Source organism: Ictidomys tridecemlineatus, chromosome 9 (genome assembly GCF_052094955.1).
Source record: "Ictidomys tridecemlineatus isolate mIctTri1 chromosome 9, mIctTri1.hap1, whole genome shotgun sequence".
Taxonomy (NCBI): domain Eukaryota; kingdom Metazoa; phylum Chordata; class Mammalia; order Rodentia; family Sciuridae; genus Ictidomys; species Ictidomys tridecemlineatus.
Window position 1 is genome coordinate 38893369 of NC_135485.1, and position 27523 is coordinate 38920891.

General features: G+C 43.4%; 1 protein-coding gene across 6 annotated transcripts in view; it reads right to left on the reverse strand.

The window, feature by feature from the left end:
- Lnx1 (ligand of numb-protein X 1) overlaps positions 1-27523 on the reverse strand; it is a 167154-nt gene that overhangs the window by 10088 nt on the left and 129543 nt on the right. For 5 of the 6 annotated variants that reach the window (XM_005319999.5, XM_078021293.1, XM_078021294.1 and 2 more), the window contains 7 exons: positions 26524-26765; positions 25865-26017; positions 22226-22428; positions 19246-19617; positions 8900-9034; positions 6063-6240; positions 4043-4271 (listed from right to left, as the gene is read on the reverse strand). In XM_005319999.5, coding sequence (XP_005320056.2) covers positions 4043-4271; positions 6063-6240; positions 8900-9034; positions 19246-19617; positions 22226-22428; positions 25865-26017; positions 26524-26765 — 1512 coding nt within the window. The remainder of the gene's footprint in view (positions 1-4042; positions 4272-6062; positions 6241-8899; positions 9035-19245; positions 19618-22225; positions 22429-25864; positions 26018-26523; positions 26766-27523) is intronic. The other variant, XM_078021295.1, reaches the window with a different exon arrangement.

Genomic DNA, 27523 nt, shown 5'->3' on the forward strand with positions numbered 1-27523 from the left:
AGTGTCCAACTGCTTTGTTTCTAGCTTGGCTATAAGAGTATCAGTGGGATGTTTGCCTCAGCCAGCCAAAGCCTAGACATCCAAGCACGGCCAGATAGGATCACCAGCAGTGCCATCCAAATGACCCAAGAACAGAGCATAAATATATGTGCAAGCCAGTCAAGATCAACCAAGCCTAGCCCAGGCCAGATGAACCCCCTAGACTGATTGATAATCAAAATGATTCTTATATTCTACCAAGGGTTTGCAGCTGGTTGTTATGCAGCACAACTGTGAAAACAATTGGTATTCCTGCTCTCCTCTTTTGGTCATATCATCCAACAAGATGACACAGACCGCCCATTCCAATGTCTTGTCTAGTTTCCTAAAGTAGCATGTATCTCGCAAGCATCCATGAGTTTATGATAACTTTCACAATTCATTATTTTAAATAATTTATGATGACATTTTGTTATTTACTTCATTTGATTTAGAATAAAGTTCTTGAAGGTCATTCCTAGTATACAGTAGATTACTTTTTTCTTTCATTCAACAAACGTTTGCTAAGCACAGCCACTTAAAGACCTTCAGGAATATTAAGCATTCTTTTCTTTTGGAGGCTCCACCCATTATTATAGCAAATGTCTTAAAAGAGTATTTAATATCTCATATTAAATGTAGGTAGGTTTGGGATGGGGATGTGGCTCAAGTGGTAGGGCGCTCTCCTAGCATGCATGGGGTTCAATCCTCAGCACCACATACAAATAAAATAAAGATACTGTGTCCACCGAAAACTAAAAAATAAATATTAAAAAAATTCTCTCTCTCAAAAAAAATGTAGGTAGGTTTGGGGCAGATATTAAAAAAATACTTTAAGAAATAATTTTGCTCTTGAAATGATTTGGCCATGAATAACTAACTCATTTGATTTTTGATTGATAATTACTTACTAATAATCATCCCATAGGGAAAGTGATGGAGTGGGGGAAGTGACAAGAAATTTGAGGCCTAAACTGTGAGCAATGACAAAAGCTATACAGACTCTTCTGGGGCTGTTATAAGAAACACCAGGAAAATGACAAAGACTGTGTCATTCATATTCCTCCAGAACTGGCTTTATGGTAGAGAAAAAAACAAATGACATAACTCAAATTATTAAAGCTAAACATAGGCTTAACATCCTATTGGGAATGCTCCCCAAACTTATTAGTGCACAGTGCTTAAAATTACACAGACTTCAAAACAAAACTGTCTGGTTGAACTTCTAGCTCTGCCTTTTAATACGCAACTGGACAACTTACACCCTCTGAGCTTAGATTATGTTTAGTGTCAGGATGCTCTTAATATCTAATTCACAGAACTGATGTGAGTTGTCAGTGAGTGAAAAATGTAAAACATGATGCTCTTGGAAGAGTGCCTGGCACATAGGAAGCGTTAGCCACCGGGCCTCTTTGTTAGTACTCCATGACACGGCTGTGCCTGACAATGTCACTGTCTCACAATCGAATGTGAAAGTTTTTTGGCTGAAAAAAAGAGAATCCCTGATATCTGGTGTTTTGCTAGTCACTATAGACAATTGTGATTAAAATGCTTTTAAGAGTTTCAGAAGACTAAAAGGTTAAATTCTTACGCAAGAGGAGAAATGAGTTAATGCATATTTTTATCATACGAGTTCAGATGAGAGCATGAATTGAAAGCCTTCCAGATATGGGTCACGGGCCTTGAGAGCCAACAAAGAAGAAATCAGAATGCCGTCAATGTTTACTGAATCGCCTCCTATTGGATGGGAGCTGACAACTTATATAGCTGGGAGGCAACGTCACTTCTGGGGTCACTTCTGGCACATAGTGCTCTCTCGACAAGGGCACTATTGATAATGCACATTTGCCTTGAGCTTTCTCACTCACTTTTATGCTCTCTGCCACCGCCGGTATCTAACACCAGTGGCTCAGCAGAGATACTTGCAGCTCATTGTGCCAATGTCACCCTCTTCTGTGTGTTTCGTCCCCAGCTTGGCTATATCATGAGGACATGATATACCTGAGGACATGATTGCAATGGTTTTCCTGATTCAAGACCCGCAGACGTGTTATGTTTTCATGGAGAACCTTAGGTAACTGGCTGAACCATACAATAGGGAAAACAGGTGTGTAAGAGTGTATATGCTTCCACAGTGTGTGTGTGTGTGTGTGTGTGTGTGTGTGTGTGTGTACACATGCATACATACACAGGCCAGGCTTAGCAAGCGACAGCCCAGCATACTACCTGAGTTTGTTAAGAAAGCTTTATTAAAACACAGAGCCATTCATTCACAGATTAAATATGGCTGCTCTTCAGCGACAACAGCAGAATTGAGTAGTTGTCAAGAGACTACATGGCCCCCAAAACCTTAAGTCTCTGGCTCTTTTCAGAGTCTGCCAGCCTCTGACATAGGCTCTCCCCGGAAAAATTCACAAGAAATTGGTAACACTGATCGCCTCTGTGGAGTGGATCTGAGAGGACCAGGGTGGGAGGGAGACCCACTTTCCACTCCCCCCATACTCTTTGAACCCTCTGAGTTTTGTACTGTTTACTGTATTACTGCAGGGAGAGACAGGAACGAAGGGAACCAAGACTTTCCAGGGTCCTGGAAGTCAGTGCTGTCTAGGCTGGCCTTACGGCACCTTACGGCTCTCCTCTCAGAGGAAATGAGCAAATCCAGCCTTAATCCAAGGCCAAATGACAGAAAGCGAAGAGAGGAGGCCATCACTGGGCTGCACTTGGAGAGAAAAGCACTCCACATGGACCTGCCTTTCGAGGATGAACCACGAGGGACCTTGACTACATGACAAAATCACTTTCAGACAAAAACGAAAACACGACTCAAGATTCAAGTTTCAGAAAATTTTTTAAAAACAACATTTTTTTGAAGTATTACTCTCTTCTTCTACTCAGCTTCAGCTGTAACATGTTTCAAGATTTAAAGTGTCAATACCCGGTTTTCAGCTTCTAAACATTTTTTTTTTAAAAGTGTACTGTTTTAAATTAATTTGTCATAGAGTGAAGGCTCAAAACGAAATCTAGGTCAGTTTGTATCTGAGGCAGGGAAGCTTTCAAAATTAAAAAAAAAAAAAAATGAAAGGGACCTATCTCCAGCCTCAAGAAAAAAACATTCTAAAACCAAATATCTTCCAAATACCTTGCTTTCACTCATTTAATCCTGTGCCAGTATGTCCTCTTCAGCAACTCCAATATTTGATATTTAAGTCACATATTGGAAATCGGTAAGGTCTCTTCTGAAGGTCAGTGTTTAAACTCTGATGCAGGTGAGCAAACACGGGTTTATCTGTCCTTTGCATATTTAATTTCTGTACAGAGCTATTTAGTGGGAGTGTCTCAAACCTCTCACTATGTAAAATGACTTCATACTTCACTTAACGTCCCACTAAAATGACAACAGAAAGCTTCTAAAACGCTTCTCAGGAGCACGCACTAAGGAGGCATGAGCTGAGAAGCATCTCAACCAGCAGATGCTTGGCTTCTGGGCAAAGGCACAGTGTTCTGCTGCTTGTTGGCTTTCTGTATTAAAAAAGGCTTTATGTACACCCAGGGTTTGTGTATTCCCGTGGCCAACTGAAAGAGGCAGTGGCAAAGCCACAGTCAGCCTCCATACAAGTTCCTGGGAGTGCCAATAGCAGATTAGGCAAAAGTGAAGCTTCCCCTGGGCAGAGGCAGCTCAGCTCCCAAGTGTGTAAATGCAGGCTTGAAGTCTACCCGTTCTTGCCTGTCTGCTAAGCTGCTTGTTGCATGAACAACATATACAGATGTACATGGCACCTCTGCAAATATTCAGTGTGAGTACCTGAACATGTTTGTGTATCCAGACCTCTGTCCCTGCCTTAGGATCACTACATCGTGCATTTTCAGTAACCAACAGGAAGACAGAATTATTTCAAACAATCCCATAACCAAGACTGGGTTTCATTAAGATGCTCGTGCCATGAATCAGCCCAAGAGAGTGAAAACATCCCTCTGGGGACCCCCCCCCACCCCGTCCCCAGAGGGATGGACTGTTGAGACTCACCGTGGTAATTCCAGCCACATGACCCAGGACGGGGCCCAGTCACCGGGTGGGGTCATGTTGTGGTTGGAGTCCAGGGCGGCTGGGTTGCTGCCATCTTCTGGGGGCTCCTGTTCTTTGACTTCCAAGGCTCTGAGTACCACCGAGGAGGACGTGCTTTTCAGTAAGGCAACTGCCTCACTCCTGCTGACTTCTGTGAGCTCAGTCCCATTGACACTCAACAAAATGTCACCTGATGGCCAGACAAGCAGAAGCCAGGTTTAGTGAGTGCAAACAGGGCCCATCTGCTTCAAGGGCAAAGGGACAAGGATGCGGGACATGCAGAGGGCATGCGTGTATCACTTGTCCCTGGCGTTGATGTGAGAGTAAACTCCCTCCTTACTCTTTGAACAGGGGAGCAATGCTGTTTGTTTGGGGTTATCTAAAGACTATCTATTGGCGTTTGGCCTTTGCTTTAAAAATCAAAAAACCTCTACTTTTCATCCTTTTTGTTTGTTCTTAGCATAAAGCGGGAGCTCTTGGCAAAAGCTCCAGCACAACGCCCAGAGCCTGGCATACAGACCAAACCCAATAAATATGGAAAGACCAGATGATAAGAAGCTACCCCTGACGGCGCTGGCAGAGGAGTCCAGAGAGCTAAGTAAGACAGGGTCTGGACCTGCGCTCTTAGGTGGAAAAAAGAGTGAATGTTTCTGCTGTCTGTCGAGGGATGCAGCTAAGCACCTATGTGTGCAGGACCATGTCCATACACCCTGGGTATTGTCTTCCAGCTCGTATTCCCTCAGTGATTCACTGCAGTTGGATTGCGTTGTTCTGCACACAGGCTCTCGAAGAAAAGCAAGAGAAATGAAAATACTAACCTCCCCTATCGTCATTTTCTATTATTTCATCTCTCCTGTTCTTCAGCTTCTTGATCTTTTTTTTTTTTTTTTCATACAGAATAACCACAGCAGGAGTCAACAGGCAAGGAAATATACAGATGGAAAGGCCTGGAGTCCTTGCTGACAGGTCAAGCATCCTTGGGGTGGCCGACTGAAGTCTTAACACGCCAGCCCCGGGGGTTCTCAGGCTGAGCAACTGATCTTCAGAAACTTCACATTTTTCTCTCTTACCCGCTTACCCTTCAAAGGTGGAATTGTCCATCCACCTAAGCTACCCCTTGGGGGCATTGACAATACTGTTATCCCTATGTACTTGTAGAAGTAATTTTTTAAAAATTTATTTCTTTCATACATGACAATAATGGAATGCATCACATTCATAAGTATCCATTCACAGCACAGTTTTTCATAACTCTGTATATGAAGTATGTTCATGCCAAATCATGCCATTATACATGAGCTCTCTTATTGATTTTTTTGCCTTACAATTCTTATTACACCTTTATGTCACCATTTATCATATCTCTGTTTGTATATAAGGTATGTTGACATCAAATTCACATCTTCATACATGTACTTTGTATAATGATGGCTGTCTCCTTCCACCCACCACCTCCCTTCACTTAAAGTAGCCCAGGAAATGTGTGATGAAGGAGGGTGAAACACTTTTTCTCTAATGAGAAAACACCTAGTGCAGGACCACTAAATCAAAATCTACCAAATAATTCCTCCTATCCAACCCATAAAATGGAACAATTCATGAATTAATTTCGTCATAGGATCATCCAACAAAGAAGCACTTAGAATGAACACAACCATTTTATATAGGATATATAACCAAATTATATCCTAGAAGCAACTGCCTCATAACGGTAGCCGTTGCCTGTTCGTTTCTGGCACAGCCTGGTGGTTCTAGCTTTACTGGCAGGCTAACTGGCCCCTAACAATCCCCATGGCCAAAAGAGTGGACCCCAGTCCAGCTGCTTTGTGCCAACTAATCATGGTCAGCCATCACTGATGTCCTAGCCAGATCTGTCTCACATTGTCTTGGTAATTCTTGAAAACAGTAACCTAGCCTAGCGAGCTTTAATTCCCTCTTAGAGCTCTGCCACCCCAGTGGCTTAATTCTCTTGGCTTTTTACCTGTTTTTATTCTTCCATCTCTGCTTATGACTCCTCCAGGTTCAACGCTGATAACGTAGATAGGCAAGTCCCATTCCCGATGCGATGCTCCCCCTGAAACGGTCATGCCGAGAGATTCACTGGGGTCTTTTCGAACATTTATCACCTTCTCGTGACAGGTGGCTGCAGGATGGAAGGGCTGAGGGCACAGACAGAAAAAAAACCATGGTGCATGTATTCACAAGTGGGTTGTCTTCTTGCAAAAATGACCAAAGTTGCATACGTTATGCAAATTGAATCAACACGATGGCGGTCCTTGGGATCACAGAGAAAGACACATAAAAAGGACTGTCATTTTGCATCCCTCTACAGCAGGTACATTACCCCAAATTCTATAGGCGAACTCAGAGAGAGTTTCCATTTGAAAAGGAAGTAGTAAAAATGGGGGGACAGCCAGGTTGGAGATGAGGGGAGAAATCTGAGGTATACAAAGTGAACCATATCTCAAATTGGTTAAGCGAGTCACCCATTCCGGAGATGGTGAGTCAACATCTCAAAAACCCTCATCCTTGATGAATATCTGGAATGTTTTGTAAGTTGAAAAACAAGTGACCCTCGCTTCTCTCTTCTCGGTGCTTCCTGCACAGCCTTGTCTGCACTCAGTGAAGTTATGATTAACTGAGCATCGAGGGGTTCAACAGGATGAACCAAAGGAACACCACACAAATGAAATTTTAGTCAGAACATAAAAAACTAAGACATCAAACAAGCCATTATGTCCACGTATGTCCATGTGTCCTGAATCTCCATTTGCTCTCCTAATCGGAGAGAGGTCCTAGATAGTGATGGAAAAACCCAAGTCTCTCAAAAAATCCTCACATAGCATTTCCGATCCTGGGGAGGGGAGGAGGAAAGTATGATGGAAATAATCTTTTTTATTTTTCTTTTCTCCCCACTCTTCCTTCCATACTTTGAAAACCTTGCAATGTTCCTTAATGCTGAAAAACAATTTCTGACGAAATAGTTCAAGCAGATTAAAAATAATCATACTGCCCAATACTTGGTCAGCCAAGTATTCATCACTCAAGCTAGGCAAAATAAATATATTTTAGAATATTTGCTCTGGATTTTTAAAGTAAAAATTTAGACGCTTAAAAAAACTGTCTGCAGAATAACATCCCAACCTACCATGCACCCTGCAACCTGAGGTGAAAACCGAATGTTCTGCATAGGGTTAAAGGGCCCGGGTTCCCCCATCACATGCCTTTTCCTCTCCCACAGAGGTCATCCTACGCCTATTATTCCTTGACTTTCCAATGGACCGAAAGCTTTTCTGTTCCATAAATCCTGGCTTGCCTCCTGTGGTATGTCTTTGAATAATTTATGCTCCTATTTTCAAAATGCCACACTCTTTCTTTTTTTTTTTTTCCCATACTGTTTCTTAAATCAAGAAAAAAAAAAGAACTTGAGTCAGAACATAAAAGAATTAAACCATCAAACAAGCCATATGTGTCTTAGTTTTATATTAAATATGCCACTCTTTTTGTAAGGACATTTCAGAAGGCAAGAGAGAACTACACGGTTTCCCAGAAGGCCAGCGTGGAAGTGTTTCCAGGAATTCAGACACAGGACAGAGGGTTGTGGCAAAGTGGGCAGACCCTCCTGGCCTTGCCATGACTCGTGGCAGGTGGTGGGAGGCCTCCCTTCTAGTGGTTTAATGAATTAGAATGTCATATATTCTATGACATTCTAGTTAATTAAACAAAAATTAAACAAAAAACTTTAGTTAATGAAGCCAATACACCAGTTTTTCCATTTATAAAAACTGTCAGTTTAATTTAAACAGTTTAGCAGTGTTTATTAGCAAGAAAACATCAGGAAGTTCTTATCTAGAAAATGTTTTAAAAGATTGTATTTGGTCTGTCTAGATTTCTTATTACAAACATGGAATTTAAGGATCTATGGGGCATAGCTGGCTGGAGATTGGGGAAGAGGATGTAATCATATAAACTCTGGAACAATATAAAGCAATCACACTCTTTAATTAAAATTTTGAATATCGTTTCTGCATACATTGCTCAAAAACTCAATTTATGGATATATGTGTGTATGTATATATTAAAATATACATGTATGTGTGTATGTATGTATATATGGAGAGAGGTTAAAGTGTGGCCTCTCATAGAAGCTACAGAGAGCAGCACAAGTTGAGTTGAGTCACTTCACTTGAAGGGAGGCTGCAGACTGGTGGCCTGAAAGATTCCACTCACAGATCCATTCTGCTTGATCCAGAATGTTTTAAGATTTTTTGGATTTTTCTAAGATAGGACATGTTCTCTGGTTTGCTCCAATCCCCACCACTCCCTAATGTTCCATTCCACGAGCTTCCAGTGTTTAAATCATCTTCCTGGGTCTGTTGTAAAACGTAAACATATTTAAAAGAGCAGAGGAATAATCATTCTTTATTTCCAGTCACACTGGGAATCTTAAGAACCAGAAACCAAGCAAACCTCTTGTTTCATTTCAAAGTAAATGGAAAACAGTCCTTACACGTAATGACTCTTGGTAAGAGCAAGACATGTATTTGGCTTAGACTAGAAATCAGGTCCCCACATGAGGTCTACTGTAAGAGCAGGTTTTAAAACTCTCCCGGCCCTTTCCTTGCTCCTGCTTGGATAGGAGACACCTGTTATCTCACCAATCAGATGATGGGACTCTGGCCCTTAAGTTTTACTGGTGCTACAGTGTTTCTGTAAGTGACGAAGTCCAGAGGTGACACTTTGAAATAATAAAGTGAGCAGTTTTCCCAAGAAGCAGCTCCTTGCAGGAGCAGTGGACATGCCTGGGCTGGGCCTCACCTTGGGAGTGTTGCTCCTGTCGCCTGGGCCTGGGGACCAGTTGCCATTGCTGATCCAGCTGGCTTCCTGAAGGATGTCTGGGCTGTGCTGTCGAACCTGGCGGGACACGACGAGGTGGACGCGCCTTTCGCTGGCCTGGGCGGGAAGACACAGCTGTTAGCCGCTCTCAGAGCTCATGTGGACGGCATCTGCTCTTCTTCTCTGGCTCGGATGATGGGAGCTGGAGGTATTAGCTTTCTGCCCGCTGTGGTTTCAGTGTTTATTCCTACCAAAGCTCATATGCTGAAATCCTCACCGACTAGGTGATGGTATTGCATGTGGGGGCTTAAGGAATGAGATTAGTGCCATTACAAAAGAGGACTGAGGGAGTCTGCCTTTCCACCAAGTGAGGACACAGTACCTCAATCTTCAGAACTGTGAGGAATAACTTTCTGTTATTTTTAAGCCACCTGGTTTAGTGTACTTTGTTACAGTAGCCAAATGGACCAAGATGCTCCCTCTCTTCTCTTCCTTCCCAGGACACATAACCCATATCTCTCAGGAACCAAGCCCTTGTTTAAAAAACTTTAAGCAGTATGAACCCTCAGCAATGAAATTATCTCCATGGTTGTCTAACACCGATCAGCCCAAATCTTTATGACTCTGCATTCTTATACTCTTCTCAGGGCTTTCTGTAACCTCAGGGGTCATCAACTGGGTGGTTGTAAATTAGATGGACTTTTTAAGATAAAATTGCTAAAGTATGTTGAATTGCAGTTAGTATGTTGAATGTCAATATCACAATGGATGGTCATTTAGGTGAGTTAATTCATTTCATATAAATTTAGAAAATCCAATCAGGCATGGTAGTGCCCACTATAATCCCAGCAACTCAGGAGGCTGAGGCAGGAAGGTCGCATGTTCAAGGCCAGTCTCAGCAACTTAACGAGGCCCTAAGCAACTTAGTGAGACCCTGTTTCTAAATAAAACATAAGAAAGGGCTGGAGATGTGCCTCAGTGGCTAAGCATCCCTGGGTCCAATACCCAGTGGAAAGAAGAAAAGAGAGAGAGAGGAGAGGAGAGGAGAGAAAAGAAGAAAGGAAGGAGAGAAAAAAGAATCCTACTAAGAATGGGGTCCAAAAAGTAAGTTTGAGTCCTCAGCAGGCTCTTCTTCACCCGGCCCAGCAGCCATGTCCTGGCCTGCCTAGTCCTTGCCTCTGTGCCCTCCCTTTGTTTGCCTGCCCATCTTGCATTCCCTGGTGTTTCTCATCACATAGAAAGCCTGTGTCAGAAGAGAGCAAAAATAACAAGCCTAGGAAATAATCATGAAGATGCTGACATGCAGAACTATGGTATTAGCCAACTGTCGATCCCTGGAATAATAGCTGTGTCTCTTTCTTTGGCCTGTAAGCCTCTGTCATCCTAATAAGGTTATCTTTGGGAACTCTCTGAAGCAAAAATCACTGAAAGATAAGCAGCAGCAAACAGTCAGGTCCAAACTTCAGTCACTGAGCCTGAATCTGCTCTTCGGGGAAATCCACTGTGGCGCAAGCTCCTGGCAGCCGGTTTGTCTTCTAGGCCCACGAACCGTCCCAGGTTCATCTTGGACAAGGAGCAGGGCATGATCTAAGCACCTCCTAAGAACTGAGAACACTGGAGACGTACGCATGGGGTCGGCTAGCCAGGCAAAATGGATGTGGCCAAGGAGCAGCCTGCGAGAGCTATTCAATTCACATTTTCGAACACAGATTTCTCACTGTGCTTTCAAAGGCTGGCTCTGGTATTAAGTTGTTGGCAGGAATAATGCTCCAATAAATAACTCTGGTATCAACTTACTTGGAAATAAATTCTCTGTGAGGCTGGATCTGTGGCTCTCACCAGCCACCTTGTAAATTGCTCACAGAGAGACTATTTGAGGCACTTTCTTTTGTAGTGTTTGAAGACAGAAGGTGGAAAATGGGCTAATGTGTGTGTCCTGGCTCTTACCTCTCAGGAGCAGCTGGATTAGGGTAGAGAAACAGCCTGGCTCCAGACTCTTTTATTTCTCCCCCACTAGTGAGAATGTGATGTGGGTGTGAGAAGACGGGCCAGGAGCAGAACAGGGTGAAGGAGAATGCTTCTTTTTCTTTTTTTGGTACCGGGATTGAACTCAGGGGCGCTTAACCACTGAGCCACATCTCCAGCCCTTTTTAGTATTTTACTTAGAGACAGGGTCTCACTAAGCTGCTTAGGGCCTTGATAAATTGCTGAGGCTTTGAACTTGGGATCCTCCTGCCCTAGTCTCCTGAGCTGCTGGGGTTACAGGTGTGTGCCACCATGTCTGACAGGAGACTGATTCTTAATTTGATACTTATAATACGTACCAGGAAGATGGGTACAGTGGACCTGTTATTTTAATGATAAATAGTGGCTAGAGGCCAGCAATGAGTTCAGGCAGAGAAAAAGTTGATAGATCATCTGCACATGGAGGTGTTCACCTCTCACCTAGCCAAGGGCTTTGCTATTCGTGTGGAAAGGAAGACAGGAGACATGCTAGATGTACTTTTGGTGCTTTTTTTCTTTTTATTGATGCTGAAATAAAATGCTAACTAAACTGTATCTAATTCATGTTGTTTCATTCATTGTCTTTCTTCTATTAGCTTTATAAACGCTCTTTCCTTCTTAAAAAAAATACATTTCAAATTAAGAGTCACTCCCTTCCCCCACCATGCTTCGGGGCATCTTTCTATGCAAACAACCTGAAAGGGAGACTCCAAATTGATAATGGGACCTCAGGATTGTATTGCTTAGAGTAGGAAGAACAGGGATACAGTTCTCTGTAGAGTGCAGTCTAGGTCCACAGGAGGCTCACCAATTGCACGGCTCCCTGATACAGGCAAGTGATGGCAGGGGTGGGACTTATAGTGCCTGCTGCCTGGAGAGCTGGTCTCTATTAATGTTCCATCCCTTAATATCAGAAGTTTTAATGATCATCTTTTAAAAACCCAAATTCATTCTGCATTCCCCAATGGCTTCTTTTCTAAAAATCTCAGGCTGAGGTCATCGGGCTCAACTGATTGTCAAATAGGCTTGTGGGGCTGGTTCTTTCTATCCTGAATGGCTGCCCCTTTTAGCTTCCCTCCCAGCAAATGTTCAAGAACCATGCTCAGCTCATCCATCTGTGCACACGGAGCCCAGGGGGAGTGGGGGAGCACTGATTATATTTAATTAGAAAGTCACAGATATGCAAGAGATGTCAGACATCATCTAATCCAACATTTTCCCTCTAGCCCATGGTTCGATTTCCCTACAACCCCCTTGCCAGTTGTGACCTAGCTCATGAGTCAATGCCCCCAATGACAGGAAGCTCACTGTGTGCCCATTTTAGACAGCACTAATTAGAAAATTTGCCTTTAGGTTAACCTTAAATTTGTCATTCTCTCCCTTGCCATTGGTTAGGCCCTACAGGATAACCCCAAATCAATTTCCAAGTGACAATCCTACTTTAAGATGGCTCTCATCGCTCTTTCTTAGTTCTTCTATTTTCCGGGTCAGTTCTTTCTACTTCCTGCAATATTTAATGTTTTCAAATCATCTCAAAAGTCTGGTGAACTCTGGACTCTAATTATAAAGTTGGGTGGAGGTGGGGTGTTTAGAACCGGGCCCAGAGGCTGAGTTCTACTTTGACCAGTATAGCAAGGTTTTTTTGGCTGATGGGCCAGATGCACAGAGGACCTTGTTGACGGAACTCCCACCTTGCATAGAGGATTGTCTATATGTTTCATTGGACCCAGAACTCCATAGATTCCTGTCTTGATCATTATTGATTAATTAAAAGATAACAGACAGGACTGCACCACACAACACATTCTAGCAGCTCGGCCTACCTCTGAAACTGTGGATGGCCTTACGTGACAATATAGACAACTGGAGACATCAGACCCAAATGATAAGCTAGAAAAACAACAGAGTTCAGTCACTCCTACTGACTGAATCACATACTACATACTACACAACAAGGATTGGAACAAGGTCCTGGCCCTTACCCTTCTCTCCAGGGAGCAAGAGAACTTCTGGGGTGGGAGGAATCCTTCCCATTGAGCAAAGAATTGGAAACTTCAGAAATATAACTCGAGAATAAGCTAATGGTACGTGGCAAGTTGATGTTCCCTATAAAATGAGCTTGGTGAAACCAAATCTGGTGTGTGTGGATTTGTTTAGCATTGAAAATTTTAGCATCTAGCACAGGGCCTGGCACATTATAAAGGGAATTCATGAATGGCTACAGGGGTGGCATCTCTTTCATTGAATGAAAAGCAATTAGAGTTTGGAGGAGGAGAAAGGAAATTAAGGAGGTTTGAGGAAAAAGTGGGGAAAAGATTTTTGGATTTGGCCAGGGTAGCAAGAGAAAATTAGGATAGCAATTTGGTTTATTTTTTCCACTGTACCGTAGCTCACCCCCTATTCCCAGAAACACACATCTTTGAGGTATAAAGAAATTAATGATGATGATAATACAGATGGTGATTTAGGCAGGGTCATATGGATGTCAGTTCCAAACTCAAAATAAGCATTTAGTTCCTGCGTTGCTGAATTTGCTGATTGTTGAGTCCATGGAGTGAACCTATTCCTCTGCCTTAAACACCATTTCTCTTAAAGTGTCTAGAGGTTACTTGCAGGATCAACTCTGTTCCATGGTTTAAAAAAAGAGAAAGTGCATGTGGCCAGCAGGCAGTGGTGCACACCTATAATCCCAGCTATGCAGGAGGCTGAGGCAGGAAGATCATAAGTTTGAAGCTAGCCTGGACAACTTAGGAAGAACTTGTCTCAAAATAAAAACAATTTTAAGAGGGTTATGGATGCAGCTCAGTGGTAGAGTGCCCCTGGGTTCAATCCCTAGTCTTGTAAAAAGCAAAACAAAAATATGCATGTGGAGGATGTGTGTATTGGAGAAAGGGTAGTAAAGTGTCCAGATTCCTTAACGTTCAGTATATAGCTATGCCTAAGATTTGCATTTATAAAATTCTAGGTTGGAAAGCTGTACAACTTACCAAGGCACAATTTCTCAAAAATCACATGGAATTTGGAGCTGTATATAAAAATCATTTGGACCTTGAGAATTCAGCTAAAGGAGCTTTAAGAATCTATGTATAGTTTAGTCTATGTGTATTAAATTTACTATAGTACCATGGAAAGACAATTTTAGTAGGGATTGGATTCCATATTAGCTTGGCTGATATGTAGAAGTCACACACAGACCTATCAGGTCTTATTTCACTGGTGATTCTTACTGGCTCCACGGGACTTTAAATTACTGCAAAAGTTTTGCCTTTTCTTTTCTTTTTTTTTTTTCCAGGTATGTAGCAGAACTCATGGATTTAGAATAAACCTAGGTAATATGATAAGGTATTACTTGCCTTCTGGCTTTGTCTAAAGCCCTGTTGTATTCTTTTTAAAAGTCTGAAGTGCCTGGGTGTCAGTTTTTCTTTAATAAAATAACTTTCCATTTAAATATTAACTCTTCTGAAGAACAAAAGCACATGTCAGTATTCATGAAAACCCCTCGTTTTATCACCTCTACTAATGGTTAAGAATTTTTTTCAGTGTCTACATCAAGTCTGGGGTTGTCAAAAGACAAAAGCCACAAGAGGAATGCTCAAGTTTGAAATTCACAGTTACCTTCTTTCTTTATTAATTATACACATGAATTATATTTGCTTTCTAAATAAATATGTACACACGAATCTAGAATTGCCCAAGAAATGAAAGCATCTCAAAATAGGCATACCTCTCCGAATAAAAGACTCATGCGAACGGGGTGGATGCATGCTGACCTCCTAGGTGTGGGATGTTGAGACTTCTGTTCTTCCTTGTGTCTCAATGCTTTAGTCCATTATTTATTTGTTCTATTATTTTGGTATGACATCAAACAGTTTCCAAAACACTGTCTCTGATATACAGTTAGTCCCATGAGAGTGCTCAAAACACTTGAGAAATTAACAACAGTGAAAAATCAACTTGTACTCACGAAGTCAACTGCTCTGTGTTGGATGTTTCTGTCTCTTTAAGGTTTTTCTTCTCAGTGGGGCCTGACCATCTGTCTAACACTAGGGTCTGGTTAACCCAGGCTGCTGCTGAATAAGCTGAGGTCAGGGCTCAACATATGTAAAGTTGGTCAGATTTAAAACAGTTGCGGTCTCTCTGTAATAACTCTTCCCTGAAGTAATGCAGAAAAAAAAGCAGAATGTGGGGTACTGTGGGAGAGAACATGGTCAAGAGGACATGTTGTCTGGGAATTTCTCTGTAAGGCAAATGTGATTCATGGAGTAGACATACGAGGGCTGCAGAGCCAAGGAATGGGTGGAAATCTGAGTCTCAACCTTTGAAGGGCATTTAGCTTAATCCCCCCAGCCTGGTGTGTGTTACAAGTAACACATAAATAAAATCCATTCTTTAGAAACAGCAAGAGATTGCTTGGCTGAGTTTTTCTAGCATTCTGTTTTTTCTTCATTTCTTTTCCAACTAGCTTTGCCCTAGTTTTTTTTTTTTTTTTTTTTAAGAAAAACTTTTCCTGCTTATAAAGCACATTGGCTTTGTTTAGTAAGCAAAAGAATCTTTTAGGAATTCCCACTGTTAGGCAAGATTTTATTTCATAAATTAACTTTCTCAGGGAATTTTTTTTGCTCTTCTGTTATTAATCTACAAAAGTAGATTGCCACATGCAATCAAGATTTTTCCAAATAACATGAGTAAGAGCTTTTCCTTTGCCTATTGCGAAGTACAGTTGGCAACAGATCATGTTCAAAATGTGAGTTCCCTCAATTGACCTGCAGAGGGCGCTAACAATGTAACGTGAAAGAAACATTGATGATCTCCTAAAAGTTCTCCTTTTGGGAGAGAAAAAATAATGCTAAGAATGGAGTTCCTTGATGGGAAAAATAAAACAGACTCTTTTTTATGCACCAATATTTGTGTTTTCACCTACTGGCTTATGCAGACTAGAGCCACACATCTCATGCTGACTTCTACTTGAGATCAGAGTCAAGAACGGGTACGTTCCAAGGGCTATAGGGCCAGGAACTGTGTCAGTCTGGTTTGTCACTATATTGCACATCTCTGGGTACACAGATGCTTCTCAAACAACAATGTGAACAAATCCAAGGAGAGATTATGTCTTGGGGACAAATAGCATGTAAAAGTAGATGCACTTCTTGTTCTCTGGTAAAATGGTTTAAAAACAAGTCCTTGTGAGGTGGAATTAATGTGTCTAAAATATATCTTACATACATTTACAGATTTATAATTTGACTCCATTTTTCAAATTCAACAAAATTTTCAAACCTTAAGTAAATGCTTATTAGAGTGCCTGCTCCTTGCCAGGCACTGGGCTAAGTGCTTGGGATATAATATTCCACCATATTATGCCACCCTAGACTGGCAGGTAATCATAAAACAGCTGGTAGGAAAGAAAAATAGAGGAGATGATGGACTCTGTGACGGGCACTCTATTTTAAGTGAGACTGTCAGGGAAGGCCTCTCTGAGAAGGAGAGACTTAAATGAGATATGGGGGGAGTCTGATAGACATGAATCTTCTACAGAAGATTCTTCTAGGCAGAGGGACAGCAAGAACTTGGGCTCGGAGGTGGAAAACTTCTTGAAATATGTGCAGAGTGGGAAGAAGGCAATGTAGCTAAAAATGGTTAAACTAAGTGGAGAATACCAGAAATTCTCCCCTTTGCTTGAGAAATGAATCTGGAGAGAGAACGGAAGGCCAGACTATGTCTGTGCCTGCCCACCATGCCAGGGTTTTGCAATTTTAACCTAATTATCTTGAGAAGGCCCAGAAGGCTGAGAGCAGGAGGGTGGCTTTGCAAAGAAGTCATTCTGCAATTGAGTGTGGAAGCAAGAAGGCTGGTTAAGAGGCTCTTGCAGTGGGCCAGCCTGGCTGATGGAGGCCACGGAGGTGGTGAGAAACGAACTGGGAGAGAAGGATGCTCAAGTATGTGAAGACTCCTTTTGGCCAAGTAACTGGGTAAATGGCGCCATTTCTGGAGACTGGAAAGGAGAAAGGGGAGAAGGTTTGGCCATGGGTGGAGTGTGGAGAAGTCAAGGGATCCGTTTTGGACATTTTTGAGTGCCTTTAGACATTAACTTTATTTATTTATTTATGGGTACCAGGGATTGAACTCAGGGACACTCAACCACTGAGCCACATCCCCAGCCCTATTTTATATTTTATTTAGAGACAGGGTCTCATTGAGTTGCTTAGCGCCTTGCTTTTGCTGAGATTGACTTTGAACTAGTAATCCTCCTGCCTCAGCCTCCCGAGCCACTGGGATTACTAGTGCATGCCACTGCCCCTGGCTAGACATTTACTTTAGATACCAAGAAGACATGTAGCTAAGTAAGTGTGGTGGTCAGAGATGTTGGGGCCAGGTAATTTGAATTCTGGTGTAAACCCCGAGAGGATATGCCTCTGGTAACCCTGCTTTTTTCCTCTACCTCCTCCACAGGGTATGAGCTCAGGCCTTCTTGGGCAAATGAACACCCAGGGGGCTGAGCATTACCTTGGAACTGGGACTCCCACCAAGAGCCACTGCTCAGGGCCCAGGCACCAGGTGTGCTTCCTGCCCTCATGAGCAGAGGGAATAGGGCAAGTCCCCATGCACCCTCTGCCCCTGGCTGCCCAGGTTTCAACTGGCAAATATACAATGTACTGCTCAATTCTCCTTGAAGAAGAGGGATAAGCACACACACAACTGTGATCAGAGTTGCTGTCCCCTGGAAGAAGTCCATGAGTAGGTGCCAAGGGGAGAGGGAAGCATGAGTGCTTGCGGGCAGCTCTGAGCCCTGCAGGGTTCAGTTTCTGCTGCTGACTGTCTATCTCTCTGAGGACAGATCTTTCTGGAAGATTCACATCACCTTCCTTCCTAGAGCCATCCAATGATATTCCATGGCTTTGGAGATATTCTTGGCCTTAGCCTGGCTCATAATACTCTCCATGGCCTGGCCCTTGCCTCTCACTTCTTCCTTGTGTATTTGCTGCTATTTTGAACCCACTATGCTTCAGGTATTAGCCATTACCCTGATGGGACAGAGGGAAATGTTCTTCTGTGTTGTATCTCATTAGAATGATTCTTGATGCTTATCCACCTAGAGAACTTCTGCTCATTCCTGAAAGCTCCAGTTCAAGACTTTCTTCTGCCACAAAGAATTCCTAGGTAGGCCCATCTCAGCAAAGATCTCTCCAGCATCTGCATCAGCCAGACTTTAGTTCTCCATTGCAGAACTATCACACCATATGATAGTTGTGAAGAGAAGGTCCACCCTGTCAGAGAGTGGGCTCCTTGGGGAGAGCAACACATGCCTGTTCTCTGCACCTAACCCAGAGCCAGGTTAGCAGTGGAAACTTAATACATGTTTGATAAGTGAAGGGAATGAATGGGTTAGAACACAAGAGCTCAGAAGAATATCTGTCCCTTTAAGAATAAAGCTGTCAGCTCAGGCAACATTACTGAGATACCCAACTATCTGAAGGAATCTTCAGAAAATTCAAATGAGTGAGAAAAGTCAATCACAAAAGCTTATATACTGTATGATATATATAAAAAATTTAAAATTCAAAATTACAGAAATGGAGAACAGATGAGCAGTTGCCAAGGGTGAGGAGGAGGCGGGGTAGGAGGGAGGCAGATGTGGCTATAAAAGGATCACTTTCATAAGGATCTTTGTGGGGATGGAAATATTCTGCATCTTGATATGTCAGTGTCAACAGCCTGGTTGTGATACTGTACCAGGGTTTTGCAAGATATTAACACTGTTGAAAAGAGAAATGTGGATAAGGGATTCCTCTGTGTTGTCTTTTACAACAACCCAGAATGATTGTTTTTTTATTAAACCAGAATTATCTCAAAATAAAAAGTTTAATTACAAAAAAGAAAAGGAAGAAAATTCCATGGTGATCCAACCACAGTCAATAAGATGCACACTCATCTAAATGAAATCACACCCATTAGAAAAATGTATTAATGCACTGTCAGGCTATTGTGAACTCTTTCTTGAGGGAGTTAATACAATAGGCTGTCTTGGAGGTTTCCAGAGGTATGGGAATGACTCCTAGGTCTGCATCTAACACACTGGGTACAAAGATGACTTGACCCTGCTAACCTTCGGTGACCTTAACCTTGTGAGGTTGCAACACATAGCCGCATGTGTTCAGTTGCATCTGGAACAATGCACAGGGAATGCACTAGATCCCAAGGCACATCAGTTGCTTGCATACGGTTCTTACCTGGGCGAAGCTTTGGCAACCCTGGCCCTTCCACTTAGACTGCCTGAAGGGAGGCACGTGCTCCGCTCAAGCTGGGGGGTTCTGACTGTGACCCACCTGAATCAGATGAGCCGCGCTCTCTGGGCTGCCATATCGGAGGTCATGTCCATTGATGGCCAGCACGCGGTCGTTCTCCTCCAGCTGGCCGTGTCGGTCCGCCACGCCCCCATCCAGCACATTGAAGATGAACACCCCAGGTTCGTCCACTTTGCGCACCAGTTTTATTCCCAGCTGCTCCTCGGGGGTGCTTTTGTTGAGAATCACATGGAAACTGTCATCCCGAGGTCCGTAGGAGTCCAACACCTGTCCATTGCTCCTGCTTCGGAACTTCTGCTCTCGCAGCACGGTGAGCCTCAGGACCTGGCAGGGCTGTCGCAGGAGGCGCAGAGCGTAGTTGTGGGGGACGTTGCTGATGTCCATTCCGTTGACCTGGGGGAATGGAGCATCTGCAGTCAACCACCCCTTCCGCAGAGGCCCAGGCTCACCTGTGCAGGGCCCTGGGTGAGATCCCTCAACAGTAAACAAGTTAAAGATCCAGGACCTCGGAAGACCCAGGGTGCTGCTCCCTTAGAGACTTCCCAGGCTCTCCCCTTATTCTGTCCAAACATCCCGGTTTTCCCGTGGTACCTTTCAGGCCTCTGTGAATGGGCACCCTCTATCTGCAAACTTGTCCTCACACAGGCTGCCCATTTATTTACAGAGTTCCAACCTTCATTTCTGTTGCCTGCCAAACTTAGTTTTTAGCTGGTAGGAGGGGAGGGAAGAAAGAAAAAGTAGGAAAAGACAAAAGAAAAAAAAATCTTCCCATCCAGCTCTGTCAAATGATTACATAACTAAACTCTTATTCTTTTTTGTGATTTTTTTCATGCATGCTAAGCACATGCTCTGCCACTGAACTCTATGCCAGCCCCAAACGATAACATTAATGGCGGTTCAAACCAAGCTGAGTTGACATTTTCTTTTCAAAATTCTTCAATTGGATTATTCTCCCTGGGTCATCCATACTGGAACTTCTTTTTCCCATTTCTCTGTGTGTGTGTGTGTGTGTGTGTGTGTGTGTGTGTGAGAGAGAGAGAGAGAGAGAGAGAGAGAGAGAGAGAGAGAGAGAGAGAAAGAGAATATATAAATCTGAACCTGTGCATGTGTGCATATGCGTGATTATTGTTACAAGTGATAGTGCATGTGTGTGTGAGAGACTGTGCATATGTGCATGAGGGTGTATGTATAAGTGTGTGACGGACAAGTGTCTAAGTGGTGTGCATGAGTCTGTTTCCAGGTATGTGAGTGTGGTAGTGAAAGTGATTGTGTGTAGGTATTAAGGTGCTCATCTTGTCTGTGTTTCCCTCCAGCAAAAAGGTGGGGAGAAGTCCTTATACAATTTCAAACACACCAATGTGAAAGGAAGTTTCTGGGCTCCCTTATTGAAAGGCTAGCTCACCTCACCTACTTAAGCTTGGCTCTCCCATTTGTGCCTCTCATAACAGCGTGCAGGGCTGTTGCTGCAGCAGGCTTTCTGGTTTTAATTACTCCAAGCTACGCAGGTCCTGCCTGGGGGCTGCAGCCCCCAGCATTAGGCACCTCTCTGGAAGAAAACAATTCAGAGGAGCCCTGCACTCGGTTCTTGAGGAGGGGGCCCATGAAGGAGCCACAGCCTTCTTGAATTTCTCGAGTTTGGTAAGATTTCTTGTACTTGCAGCCAATTGTTAGAGGCGCCTTGGAATGAGCTTCGTCTGAAAAACCTTCCTGAGGGACAGTCACCCGTTCTCTGCTACAGCTCCAGAGAAGAGCAGGGGCTCCCCATGCAAACACAGGCCACCTTTGTCCAAGCACAGGTGAGCAGAGTAGGGGGTCTGCTTTCCCCATTACACCCAGGCCAAGAGGTCAGGGTTGCCTGCAAAGAGTGCTGGCAGCCCTTTTGCCTGCAAGTGCCAGCTGAAGACCACAAGAATCAAAATGTTTTCTTATGCAACCCTCCCAGGCAGCAGAGTTTCCATGGTTGGGGAGGAAGCCATGCAGAGCACTGCAGATTGCACGGCTGGCGGCCCCCTGAGGTTGATTCCCACCTCAGAGGCCAGTGGGAATGTCAGCATTTCTGCAATAACTGCTTTAGATTATGTCTCCTCTTCTTCCAATTAGTTTGCCAAACAAACAGCTCACAGTGTGACAAGAGCTTGTCCCTTAGCAACCTAGAAGGGGAGGGATGCAGCTGTTATCTGAGTATCAGGAAATATACGAGCAGGGAGGGATCCCTCGTCACTTCTGGCACACGTTTGACTTCTGTCTGATAAACAGCTCTTATTTTCTCCTTTCTCCTGAAAAGTCCTCCTTGAAGTCCCTCTCCTCACCCAAGTCTTGGCGGACAGCGCACCCAAGACAACTCACTCCTCCATGTGTCTCCCCTGCAATGTCTCTGAGTTGGTAAAAATAGCCGAGGGACTGTTTTTATTTTCATGGAGAACCATTAAACCATAGGAAATTTACTTTAGAAGAATATCTGGATGTGATTAGATAAAACACAAAATGTTCCATTAATCTGCTCTAAAAATAATTTAAGAAAATATATGTTCCAGTTTTATGTTACTTAAATGCTGAAGGAGAAGGAGGGGGGAAAAAGAGAGGTAGAGAAGGGGAAAGAAGATTAAAAAGTAGCAGGGAGAAGAAAGAGAGGAGAGAAGGAGACAGAGAAAAATAATACAGAAACAGAAATATTTATAAACTGGAAAGAGCGAGAATGAAAGACTTTCTCAATTATGATAAATCTCATATGAAGAGTCATATGACAACTATGGAAAGTGAATGTCCACATTTATTTTGCTCTTTTCTCCTCATCCATTCAACCAACCATCCATCCACCCATCTATCCACCCACCTGTCCATCCATCCATCCAACCATCCATCCACCCATCCATCTGTCTGGCCATCCATCCACCAACCTACCCATCCGTCCATTCAACTGTCCATCCACATCCATCCATCATCTTCTCTGAAGGGTTTTTATAGGAAGGGCCTTGTCACAGACCACAGCCACAGACTCTACCTTGAGGATGATGTCTCCTGGCAACAGCCGGCCATCTCTAGCAATCACTCCATCACGATAAATGTGTTGGATAATGATATGGACCAGTGGGGTTTCGCTGCCTCCCACAAGCCTGATGGAGAGGCTTTCGTTGGGATCCACTCGATTGATTTTGATGCTGGTAATTTCACCATCTGGAATCAGGTGATACAGCCTTGGAAAGACTGAAATGGGCAAAGATAGTATTTATTTAAGACAACCACCCAGTGGCATTTCCAACCGCTTTTCTTGCCAAATTAAACTGTTCATTGTTTCTCGAGTGTGTTTTCTACTTATGCTCCCTTGGTGCCAGGGTGAGTTGCTCTGCTGGAATTCTTTTCATCCTGGGCCTAAAACCAACTTTTCCTACAAGGCTGCATGAAATGATCCCTTCCAATTACACTCTACCCTGATCCCTCTTTCCCTTGCTCTCTCTAAACATGCCATTTCCTGTAAGCCTTTCTCTCTATTTCTTATGGCATTCAACCTTATATTACGGATATTCATGCCCCTTTCTTATATTGCCCACTTGATAGTAAAATCCTTGAGGGCCTGATTTCTGGCTTCTCCGTGGTTCTGTGTACAGATCTCTGCATGCAAGAGTCTTCTGCTGATATTTACTGGGTGAACAGGAATGGATGAGTGAATGAAGGAACATCTTTTAAAGAATGGACTGCAGTGTCAGCACCTGCTGATTTAAGGACAAAAATAAAACAAACCTGCTCTTCTGCCTTCTTTGATCATTTTAAGGATTCTTTCCTCTCAAGACCCTGCTTTTTAGGGTTGGGGGAATCATCATTCCTCTCTGTCAGATGCCACTTTCAATAGTTAAAGTCACAAGAGCTGTTTCATAAGTAAGAAGAGTCCAAGGCTTAGCTTCTGGAGGGTTGTCCCTGATCTGCCTCAATCACTGGATTCAGAGCTAAGGAGATTTAATGATTATGTAGGCTGGTGTTTCCAAACTTAATTTTTTTTTTTTTTTTTTTTTTTTTTTTTTAGCTGAAGAATCTGATTTCCCCATGAAACCTTTCATAGTTCCCTCTTCCCTCCCCCTTCCCATCCTGCTATGACCAGGTAAAGAGAAGCATCTAAGATGGTGGCTGTAGGGCCTTTTCTGCTCCTTAGCTTGTTCCGGCAGAAAGGGGAAGTGAACCAACTAGCTGGGAGCTGCAGAGTCAGGTGACCCTCAGAGCCAGGTCTGAACCTGGTGCCCCTGCTGACTGCTGACTGCCTCCATCAGGCTTCCTGGAACCAGGTATTCACAGCCAGGTAAGAAGCCACAGGGACTTGTCCTAAGGAACCATAACCCAGCAAGGGCACACTTTTCCATTTCAGCTTGAATTGAAGTGTATGGAGGAGAAACCATTAAGTGATGGGACCCAGCCACCAGGTCAGGCGGGAAGAGTGCCTCTCCTGAGTAGCCTGAGCCTGAAGTTAGGGTGCAGAGGGACGAGCTTCTGCCTCCTGCCGCTGCTCACAGCTGTCTTTACCCTGAGAATCTCCTTTAATGTTGTCATCTGGAAAACTGGAACACTGCAGGCCTGATTCTAGATAATCCATTTTTTGGTGACTATTTTCAAAATCTATGACTTCAGTCCATTTTTCCTAATAAACCCAACTCTCCAGCAACCATACATTAAAAAAAAAATCAGTTATTTCTAAGTGTGACAGAGCATGGTTAACAAGGTAATTTAGTGGCCAGAGCAAGCCTGAGACATCGTAAATGTGTGCCCTTAAACTCTGCTCAGATTTAATTTAATGGAAATGACTGGCTTTGCTATAAAGCAGCCAGTAGCTGTCCTAATCTGTCGGTCCTGGTGCTAACAGTACTTGGGTGTGTTTGAGTTCAATCAGTGTTTCAGCTACTCTGATTCCATTAGGTGGGCTACACCACAGCAACTGTCAGGACATGTCTAGGAACAAGGGAAAGGCGAGTTCTTAAAAAGTATTTTGAGTAAAGAAAGATTTGGAAATAATCATCAAAGCTGCGGATCCTCCCTCCCTCTGTCCCCTCCCTTGTTACCTCATTCCCAACAGAGTTACAAAAACCATACTCCCAAACCTAAACCGCTCAAGGACATCTGCTTTCATAGTCTGAAAGGACAGACCCAGTCACACTCGTAAATGATGTTAATTAGAGCCACACCAGCGAGACCCTAGTGACTCCAACGCATTAAAGTCGTTTCTGAACTGTCAAACTTGCATTAGTCTGGAAAGAAAAGAATTTATTCAAAATTGCACGCTCCCCAGAGGACCAAAGTATTTGACAATTATTATTGTTTACAGTGAGTTCATTGTACGGTGGCACTGAGCTAAGCAATTTGAATGGGTATTTTGAGGTCTCATAATAATAGCAGTAGGGTGAGGAAAAGAGGTAAAGTCCGTACAAGACCGTAAGAGGCTCAGAGTAGTGAGAGCGCACATGCACAAATACACACACACACACACACACACACACACACACACACACACAGAAGCAGAGACACAGGGAGAGAACACACACAGGGTAAGAGGTGGTCATAAGTAAGTAAGAAAGAAGGGGCTTCATGTGCCTCCTCGAGAACCTTCTGAGGGCATAATAAATATGGTGGTTTAGGCTCCACCTTTCAACCCCCAAGAATGAAGGGCAGAATAACTTGGTGGTTATCAGAGTAGTTTCTGGAGCCAGTGGATCTGAGCTAAAATCCTAGTTCTACCATTTCATTTTTTCAGCTGGGTGACTCTGGCTTAGTTGCCTAATCTCTCCGTGACTCAGTTTCCTCATCTATAAAATGGGAATGATAACCCTCGTTCCTTAGCATTGTTGATGGCTCAGAACTCTACCTGGAACACAGAAAGAACTCATCTTTTATTTAAAAAGCTATTATTATTACTACTCGAAACTTCTAAAATGAAATGAAAAGAAATGGGTAAGACGGTATTTCTTCAGCTCCCTTTAAACTGCCGAAACCACATAGGATCTACTGTCTACCTAATGACTTTCTTTGCATGGATTCTAGAGCTGTATTCAAAGTTCAGCAAGATAAGCTGGAACAAGCCACGTAACATCTCTGTGCTTCAGTTGCCTTCACCCGTAAAACAGGGATAATAATAGTAACTTCTTCATTGTGTGGAGGACTGAGGAGATGCACACAAAACACTCAGAACCACACCTTGTACATAGTTTAATGAGAACAAATTAATACGTCATTTATTTTGTGCCAGCACTATTTTAAATGCTTTCCATTTATTAACTATGATTATCATTCTTTGATGCATTAAAGCTAGCTCCTTTTTGTTTTTTTTTTAAGAATTTCACCTTTATTCTATTCATTTGTTTTTATGTGGTGCTGAGAATCGAACCCAGTGCCTCACCCGTGCTAGGCAAGTGCTCTACCACTGAGCTACAGCCCCAGCCCTCAACCAGCTTCTAAAGGCAAGGGATCTGACACTTTTCCCTCATTTGTAAAAAAGGACAGCATTCATTTCTGAGTTCAGTTACTTACAAGAGAAGGATATTGATCAAGGCAAAAAGTATTTTATAACCTTGGGAAGAAAAGGTGGGTGGTGGCCAGGTTGTCCTCACCCTGAATTACCCTGGGAGCCTGGCCCAGGTCCACCCTCTTGGGGGACTTCACTTACCTTCAGGGGCAGTGGGATTTTCAGGATGTTCCCTGCCCTGGTCAGTTTGATTGGCAACTGCACTCCCACTCTTTGTCCTCCGAAGAACACTCAAAGCTCGGTTAATTTTTTTAAAAGATCTACTTCGGATAGTGGACCGCTCAAAGGGCCGGGCTGAGGAAAAGCGAGGTGATAGAACCAGTAGTTAATAGAAATCATCTTTCATGGACACATCTGATAAAATACATGAAAACCTGATCAGGGGTGACCTCTAGGTAGTAGGATTACCTCTAGGTAGAACCTGCTTACCTCTGCTTTCTAAATTTTCTACAGTGAAATACATGTGGCTTGTTTTAAAATCAGCTTTCCCCCTTGGGAGAAAGTGAATGTAACAGCACTTTTCTGGAGCAGGCAGGGAAGGCCCTGGCCCTGGGGGAGTGATAAATCATCTGGTCTCCCTTCACCCCCTTTCACCACGTCAGAGTACACAGTCCTAATGACCTGAGGTACTCCTGGTTTCATTTCACTTTGGAGAATTGGACGCGGAGTGGCTGCCAAAACTACCAGAACCATTTCCCTTACAAAAACATTTCCAGAATTTTCCACAGTGAGTATTCCGTGGAGGGCAATCCCAAGGAAGGCCAAGAGCCCATTCCCCAACACCCACCCATTTGACTTACCTCTAGTTCGGTTGCTCCGGCCAGAGTCCAAGGGACTGTTGGCTGGCTGACCATCCTCGGCCGTTGACACGTAGGCAGGGTTGTCTAGGCCAGGCTCGTCCATCATTAAGGAGATGGTGGCAGCCGCAGAGACCTCTGGGGAGAGCGCCGTGGCTGTGAGGCTGGCGCAGCCATCTGGGCAGCCATCTTGCGAGCGCCTCTTCCTGTCTTTGGTCAGGCCATAGTGGGAGGCACCTTTACAGCTGAGACAGGACCAGTGGGGAGGTCAGAAAAGGGTCCCCCCTGCAGCCATTATTCAGTCAGGCCTCTTCAAACACATAGGCCGGCCCTATGCCCCCTTCCCTTTCCACACTTAGGAACTCAATATACCAACATATCCACTAAGTGGATTAACCACCTGAGAAAACAATTAAAGGGTTCTTACTGGATTCTCCTAATGCAGCCTCTACCCCAGTTGCTGGAATGCAGACCTATGAACATTCTGGTGTCTATGTGACTAGGGTTGGAGGATGGTGATCTTTACCTGTTTGGACTTGGTCATTTCTTCTTGCTGGTATCTATTTTGACCATGAAAGCTCTTAGTCATACTCTCACTCCTTTCTTTTGGGTTTTGCTCCCACAGTATTGAACATAAATACCAAGCTCCTCCCAGAATCCATATTTAACTGTCCATGGAAACCAAAGCACCATTGCCGCAAAGCCACAGGAGTTTTCTCAGTATCACTATTCTCTAGGGGCAGGCTTGGTGGCTTCCATTTCTGCCTCTGGGCTGGTCTCCAAGGACCTCCCTTATTGTTCAGAGAGGCCAGGACCAGGGATGTTATATACTGGAAAATGTCATTCATGGTCACATTTTCTAACATTAGGAGAATAAAATAGCTTTTATTTTATTTTATTTTTTTTAACAAAAACATATTTGTTTCTATCCATCCATTTATGTAAACCTATTTGTTTTACCATCCATTTAAGTAAAAAATCATACAAACTAACTGTGTAAGAC